At 46.5% G+C, this 8,027-nt stretch overlaps 1 protein-coding gene across 1 annotated transcript in view; it reads left to right on the top strand.

The window, feature by feature from the left end:
• SLC33A1 (solute carrier family 33 (acetyl-CoA transporter), member 1) overlaps positions 1-6,815 on the top strand; it is a gene marked incomplete at its 5' end in the record, with an annotated part of 8,900 nt that extends 2,085 nt beyond the window's left edge. The window contains 5 exons of the mRNA XM_010133462.1: positions 1,987-2,177; positions 2,824-3,008; positions 3,868-3,985; positions 4,821-5,036; positions 6,548-6,815. Of these exons, the coding sequence (XP_010131764.1) occupies positions 1,987-2,177; positions 2,824-3,008; positions 3,868-3,985; positions 4,821-5,036; positions 6,548-6,715 (878 nt within the window). The remainder of the gene's footprint in view (positions 1-1,986; positions 2,178-2,823; positions 3,009-3,867; positions 3,986-4,820; positions 5,037-6,547) is intronic.
• Between the last annotated feature and the right edge of the window lie 1,212 nt (positions 6,816-8,027).

The raw sequence follows: 8,027 nt of genomic DNA, 5'->3' as shown, positions 1-8,027 counted from the left end.
AAAGAACAAGTCAGCACTTCTTGATCCCAAGTCAGCCTCAAGTTTTTGAGACGCGAAGGCATTAGTGGTTGTCATTAACTTTGGGAAATGATGTGAACAAATGCACAGCCACTCGCCGTTCCTGTCCAGTTTGCCATGCGGTCACACGATGCCTGTTCCAGCACGGAGAAGTAAAGCACGAGTGCAGGGGAAGTGCCCCTTCACGGCAGCTCAAACCCGGGCCATGACCGTGGAGCTCCCTTTTTCCTGAGAAGAGACGAGTAGCTGTGGAAGTACGTGAAGCTGTTGCTGTGATTCACCTGTACCCGCTGGCACACCGTGCTGGTGGTTATTTTCCAGCCTGCTCCATCCCTGATCCAGCTCAGGAGTTTGCTGTGTCCCAGCACAGAGGTTTATTTTCGTAGTGACAGTGTGAGGCAGAGGCAAGAGTGATCAGGGAGGCAGCAGTGGTGGCACAGACAACTTCCTTGTGTAAACTGGAATTTTAAAATCCGTTTGTTGTAGCCAATTTGAGAGGAAGTGGACCCATTTTTGTGTAAACTGCCATTTTTTCTCAGTCTGGACTATTGCAGATGGATTTTTCCTCTCTGTTTGGTTTTGTTACTAATCCAGCCACCACACTGCTGTGCTGCGGCTGGCAGGGCTGACCCGATCCCGAGCCTTCCTGCGGTGATGCACAGAGCTATTTCTATTCCTGTCCTTGCACTGCGGGTCTCTCGCTGCGGTGGTAATGCGTGTTGCTATTATTAGAGACCCGCTTGCCGTAGGCAGTGGCTGTGATTAGCATGACTCCCTGCAAATTCATCTTGTACTGAAAAATGTGTGTTCAGGGTACCGGTTTTTAGCAGAGGAGAGCGCGATCTGACAGCACTGGTGATGAGATCTTTATTTTAGAGAAGGGAAAAGGGGCTGGTGCAGAAACAGCAGAAAATGGTTTGAAATGCCTCTTTTTCTTTTATGCTGAGGACGGTGGGATGTACCTAAAGCCTTAACAACTGTCCTTGTCTTCTTCCACGCTCACTGTGCGTGGTCTTCTCCCGTGGAGAAGCAGCAGCTAATAATTGACTACAGCTCTGCACTGGCTTTGCCCTTTCACCAACCCTCGCTCCTCCAAGTCACCGTGAGGCTTCTGGAGCTGCTTGTGACCAGATAAAAGGCTGCTTCTGTCTTACCCTCTGCATGTTACTGAGTTCTTCCTTGCCTCTTTCATAAAGGTAGAGGACAGGATTGTCTTAGATTAATCCATTCTCTAACTCAAAGTACTTGCCATAAAATACTGGTGTGTTTTTACTATTGCTACCTTCAAATCCGCAATTTAGCAAATATTGCGTCTACTTAAAGAGAGCACTTAAGTGAGCAAGTGTAACAGCCGCTGAAAACAGGCATGTTTGTGTGACTGTCCAGCTGTGCACGGACTTCCCCCAGGCCCTCTTTGCGCTTATACATGTAAATCCTTGCTCCCTTCCCATGGCAGATCGACACTGTGTAGGGAGTGCAGGGCCAAGGCACAGCAAAGTCCCAGGAGTGCGCAGGAAATAACGAGAGTGAGAATGACTTCTTCCCCAAAAGTTTTTTCCCATCTTGCAACTATTAAATGTGGGGTTTTTTCCTCCTTTATCAGTTTTTAGTGGTTGTGTGTATTTTGAAATCCTTTGCAGATCTCATTTTCATTTCTTTCTCCTCCAGCAAGGGAACAGTGTGCAGATGGCCAAGGAGGTGATCCGGTTTGCTGCTGCTCCTCTGTCTCAAGAGTGTCGTAGGGCCAGGGGCAGGGAAGAGCGATGGCAGTTGCTGTGTGTAGCTACGTGGTTGTGGTTGGCTTTTGGTGCTTGTTTTAGGAGGGCCGATGTGTAATGGTTTTATTCAGTGTTTTTATTACTAGGTTTATACTTTTGCGGGTATAAGATACTCAGGGAATCGGGGTTAATGCAGGGTTGATGGTGGCTGCTAGGAAGGTTTTTTAATTTTATTTTTTTCCCCCTCCAGATTTCCTGTTTTTCTGGGGAGCTGTCTTCTTAATCACCACTACACTGGTCGCCCTTTTGAAAAAGGAAAACAAGGAACTAACACCAACAAAAGAAGAAACAAAAGGCATCACTGACACATACAGGCTGCTCTTCTCAATAATCAAGATGCCGGCAGTTCTTACCTTCTGCCTCTTGATTCTCACTGCAAAAGTAAGTAAATATGTATATGGATGGCTAGGTGCTGGTGACACCAGCGTCTGAAAGGCTGCTGAGTCCCTCTGATGTATCTTATTTCTTGGTTTTGCTAGTGGTTGTCATCAGAGTTCTGAATTTTCACAGGCAATTTGGAACAGAATCGCTTATATCATTGTGTTCAGCAGTGCTGTACAAGAGAAAATGTTTGTCTGAGCTTTTGTAAGCGTTTACACAAGCGTTAAAGAGAACTCTGCTTGCATGTAGGATTAGAGTGCAGTTAAACATTTTTAACAGTTAGGCTGTTGGTGTAGCCTGCAGTTAAAAGGACAGAAAATGTTTCTTTGAACCTAAGTACTATTCCCAGAGTCTGCAGCTCTGTACAAACTAGATTTCCATGGCTTCTTGCTGGCCATCATGGATACCAACAGCTGTTCAGACACAGGTGTGAATGTCACTGCTACGTTTAATGTTCCTGTATGGTCTGGCACTGATGACAGTGAGAGTGGGTGAGCGTAGTGTCTTGGAACTTGGGGATCTAATCAGAGACAGAAGTGACGTGCGCTCTGTCACATTCCTCTATTTACTTAATACTGAGTAAACAGAATTTCTAGCCAAGCTGTCACTGTTTTCCTCAGTTTATTTTGTCTAACTTGTATTTCAGGTTGGATTTTCAGCAGCAGATGCTGTAACAGGACTCAAGCTGGTGGAAGAGGGAGTCCCGAAAGAGCACTTGGCTCTGCTGGCAGTTCCAATGGTTCCTTTACAGATCATACTGCCTCTCATCATCAGCAAGTACACAGCAGGCCCCCAGCCGCTGAACACCTTCTACAAAGCCATGCCTTTCAGGTGAGAACTCACCTGTTGCGTTATGGAGAAATTTGGGAGTTCAGATCGATTGCAGGATTCCTTGTGTGACTCTGGCTTCCAGACGCAGGAACATATGTCAGAGTTCTGATAGCTCTGTGTCTTGCCCCTTGAAGGTGAGTCACAAAAGAAGGTGGAACGTGCGGTGGGTTTAGGTGCACGTACAGCAGCATTAGAGCAGAGCTCTCCTGCTGTTACTCAGTGCCGATAGCTCCTTACTCATGAATCGCTCTGACTAGAGCTGGGACGGTATCAGCAAAATTCCCTCTGCTTCCCCCCGTAAGAGTGGCAGGTCAGTTGGTGCATCTGCTGGATGTGGGCTTGAACAGAGAGGGGAAGAAGCTGAGTGAGGCTCCTACAGACAGGGAGACATTTCATTTCTGTGTGGAGTGTTTCATATAGGAGTTTGCTATGGAATTCTAAACCCAGTGATTCCAGCAAACTACCTCGTGCTGTTGCTCATTAAATCATGTAACGTGTCTGTAACAGGACTTTAATGTCGTCTTCTGCAGCTACATCTGTTGCTCCGGCTGAATTTGGTCATCTCTCTTGTGCATTGCTTTCTACAAAAATTTCTGTGTGCAAGGGCGGGGGGTGAAGCTTGGGTACATCCAGCAGTGAATTACGTTTATGTGAAGACAGAATTGTTTAGGCAGAGAATGTTTACAACTTCAGTGCTTGTCAAATATTTAATATCTAATTCTGTCTGAGAGTTGTTAGTGTTTCGATGTAACCGATTTTAATGTGTTCTGTAGGTATAAATGTTTGACCGTTGCTTTGTATCAAGGAAACACGTGGGAAGAAATACTTGAGTTACAAGTGATCTTTCTTATTCCTCCAGATTACTCCTTGGCCTGGAGTTCGCTCTTTTGGTGTGGTGGACTCCTCAGGTCAAACAAGAAGGAGGATTTCCTATCTACTACTATATTGTAGTATTGTTGAGTTATGCCTTACATCAGGTAACACACACCCACCGTAGCTGGGAAGGGTGGGGGGACAGGAGGGCATTTCCTATCAACCAGCGAAGGAACAGCAAGTGCCGATACCTGCTTTTGTCCTTAGTCATGCTGGAACTCCTCCGTATGCTGCGTGGCTGTATTTGCCTCTGAGACTCCAGCCAATAGTATTTCTCCCTCTTCCCTGTGCTCCACTGGACGTCTTCTGTGGAGTTACTTTTAGCTGAACAGACCTGCTTTTGTTTTCCAGATTTTTTTTTTCCCCTCCAAACCCGGAAGCTCAAAAGCACAGTGGGGATGGAGAAATTCCACCATTCTGACCGAGTTTCACAGGCGTGATGCTGGTCATGCTTATTATGCAGATCCATGGAGTTTCATGATACTGGTCCTAGAAAAAATTCTTTATTTGTTTTAGAGTAACGTCATAATGGATCCATAGGTCTGGAAAACAAATGCCTGATATGAACTGGGCTTTGGATCAGAACTAAGACATATGCAATGCCTCGAGAGTTGATTTTAAATGCAAAAGAGTTATTTTTATGTGCTATTTTAGCTGGCTTTGTTATACTTGAGTTTGATAACCTGAGTCATGTGAGGCTGGGTCCGTTTCAACATGACCTGGGACAAGTGGCAAGGCCACTCCTCAGCATTAGCAGAGAGACAGGCTGCAGAAGTCGTTGCTCTCTTGCGCAGTTTTAAGCTGTTGGGGTTATTTGTCAGTCAACGTTGCTAACTTCAAGTGATCTCTTAGAAGAGGTTTTCTTTTAGGGTTTCAGCTGTCGCTGTCTGTAACTGGGGAGACCTTACTGTCCCGTGGGTTTTCTTCCCTCTTCTGTAGATCACGCTGTATAGCATGTACGTTGCAATAATGGCCTTCAACGCCAAGGTCAGCGATCCGCTGATTGGAGGGACCTACATGACACTCCTAAATACAGTATCAAATCTGGGAGGGAACTGGCCTTCCACCGTTGCGCTCTGGCTTGTGGACCCACTCACGGTGAAGGAGTGTGCAGGGGCTGAGGATCAGACCTGTGGAACTACAGTTGCTGCAGAAGTAAGTGCTGGAGGCTCTGAAGGTCTCTGTCCAATTATGTCTCAATGAAATTGCTTCTCGTAGTATTTTTTTTTTGCTGTTGAAATCCTCCGTAGTGCATAGCTTATGCTTTAAAATTCCCACTGATTGAGCTAGTTTTCTGACTGATAAAATTAAAGCCTGTTTTCGTCTGTGCACTCAGTAACTAACATCTTACCGAAGTGCTGCAGTTGTCTGTTTCTCTCTGGGCTGGGCTGAAAAGCTGCTGGTAGGAGCTCTAGATGGGTGCCACGTTCCCTGTGGCGTCAGGAGGCTGTAGTTATGCTTCTGAGAGCACACCTCACTAAGTTCAAATTGTGTAATCAGATGCTCTGTTCATCTGTCCCCCAAGTCCCTTACGTTTTGTGGTAGGTTTTTGTTCCTTCCGTCGTTCTGGAGGCTTCCTCTCTGGGTACCTTGATACCTCCTCCCGTGATGTGTCTCTGCTCGGTCTTTGATCTTCCCTTTCCCTGTGACACGGCAGTGTGACTGGCTGCCTTCCCAGCTCCGGGGAGCCCCGGGGAGCAGAACAAAGGACGTGCTGTGCTACTGTACACAGCTTGAAGGAGAGGACGCGAAACTGCCTGGAAAGCAAGGTTTCAGATTCGCCTCCTCAGCAGCAAAGGAGCAGTTTTACCGTGACCATTTGGAAGGGTGGGCAGGTTTTGGGGGTTGGGTTTGGGGTTTTTTCTCCATACTCATGACTGAGATTCATTTCACTCTTGAATGCCAGGACTTGCTGGGATGTGGAGTTCTCTGAATAAAGCATGTTCTGACTGTCAAATACGACTTGTGTGAACCGTAGTTGCAGTTCTCACTAGTTGCAGGGGGGAAGCTGCTTCTGCAGCGTGTGCTTTTCCAGCCTGTCTCGCACCAGCTTGCTGCTGATTAGGTTCCCTGGGCCTCTGCTGAGCTGGAGTCCTTCCTCCTTCACCTTGCTCCTCTGATCATCTTTCACACCCACCCCCACTCCCTGCTTATTCCTAACCTGATGTTGACATGTCTCAGAATAATTAAAATGCTGGTGGAGCCTCAGCTCAGAGGGTTGATTTATCTTGGGATTACAGCAGTCTGGAAAGCTGAACAATAGCAGAGACGCTCGTGCGCTCTGTGCTTACCCTTCAGATGCTGCACGTTTTGTCTTCCAGTTCTGCAATTACAAACCCTTCTGGGGCACCTTATTCCCAGAAAAAACAGCATTTTGTGCTGCCCATTTGCAGATGCAGTGTGGGTGTAACACCAGGGTATAATTCCTAAAGAAGCAGTTTGGATGGCTAGAAAAACCCCCTCTGTCTTCATGGGGTTAACAGCAGTGACGGGAGCTCCAGGCTGGCAGGAGACAGCTGGGCAGTTTCTGTCTGCCAGCACAAGCCCCTTGGGCCAATACGCTCCGTTTCCCAAATGTTTTATAACTGTTTTGTTACTTTTCATCCTGGTGGTAAGACTGAAAGCAGAGAATACTTACTGCATCAGCTCCTGCTCCTCTGTTTCAGCTCTGCACAAAAGCCGGTGGTTCCTGTGTGACTACCCTGGACGGTTACTACGTGGAATCCATCATCTGTGTCATTCTGGGATTCGGCTGGTGGTTCCTCCTTGGGCCAAAATTTAAAAAGCTGCAGGATGAAGGGCAGTCTTCCTGGAAGTGCAAGAGGACCAATTGATGCAGCTCCAGTACTGGATGGACTAGCAAGGTCATTTGAGTTTTATTACAGAGACATATTCCCTAATCAATAAACAGGAATATAGGTATTTTTAAATGCCACATCACTGAAAAAAAGGGGTGGCTGAGGCACTGGTATGTTTATATGTGATACCACGCGCCCTCCCAGTGTAAGTTCAGAAAGTAATTGCTCAGAAACGGCACCTCTGTGCTAGGTGCGTAGCCCCGAGCTCTGGCTGCAGAGGCATGGCTGCTGGACTAGCCAACGGCTCCATTTCCATGCGGTCACTGTGAGAAAGCTCCTTGTGCCATGTCCGTCCAACCAGTAGCATTGTCAGCTCAGTTCCAGCTCTTTGTTTTCCAACAGAAACGATCCGACACGGGGAGTTGACCCGGGGAAGGATGTCAAAGGCAGTTTGACTTGGAGGTTAAGCGTGGAATTCCTTGTGGGAAGAGAAACGTAAAATGTCTTTGCTGCTTCTCGCTTTCTGAACTGTAACCGCACCTCAAAGGATGAAACGTTTCAGAGATTCTTTTAAATGTATTTTCTGGCTTTTATAAGCTTTAAAGATTTATAAGAAAATATTTTTATAAACAAATTACATTTGTTTAATTTATTTCTGCTGTTTCAAAGCATTTTGATTTACATTCAAAATACTTTCTGGATGAAAAAAGTGCTGTCAGGCAGGACTTAAAAGTAACGCACAATACTCCAAGCCTTGAGTCCTGAAGGCTTAAGCCGTGTAGTGTAGCAGGGAGCATGCACAACACAGGCTTCCAAAGGCAAGGGCCTGCAGGCCTGTGGAAGGCGGTGGTTGTTTTGAGGGAATGTGTTGATAGAGTTGGGTCCTCTGTCACTAAAATTCAAATGTTCAATTTCAAAGTCAGCGGAACAAAATGTGACTGTTTCCAGGTAGGGGTGAGAAAAGACAATCAGTGCCTTTGAAAGGGGTTTGGTGATGACAAACTTGCTGAATTCGCGGTGAGTTGCTGCCACATAAGCAACAAGCTCAACCCTGTGGCAGAGATGCTACAGAAATTTGTTACCCGCGCTGCATAGTGGAACCGTTCCCGTTGGGTTTACCCGAATGCCTTCCCTACCGAGTGCCTTAGTGACGCACAGCGAGCACACGCTGCACCTGGACATGGCTGGATGTATACGGCACATCACTATTAACAAAGGAAACTATTAAATACCTTTGAAAGGTACATGATTTTCTTTTCCATTCTCTGTTTCTTGCCATGTCAATATTTGAGATTTGCAGTTCCAGACTCCGGAGGGGGCTGTGGATCTTTCATTATGTTTCAGGGAA

Source organism: Buceros rhinoceros, unplaced genomic scaffold, assembly GCF_000710305.1.
Source record: "Buceros rhinoceros silvestris isolate BGI_N320 unplaced genomic scaffold, ASM71030v1 scaffold17740, whole genome shotgun sequence".
Classification (NCBI taxonomy): Eukaryota; Metazoa; Chordata; class Aves; order Bucerotiformes; family Bucerotidae; genus Buceros; species Buceros rhinoceros.
This window is presented reverse-complemented; position numbering and strand designations above follow the sequence as displayed.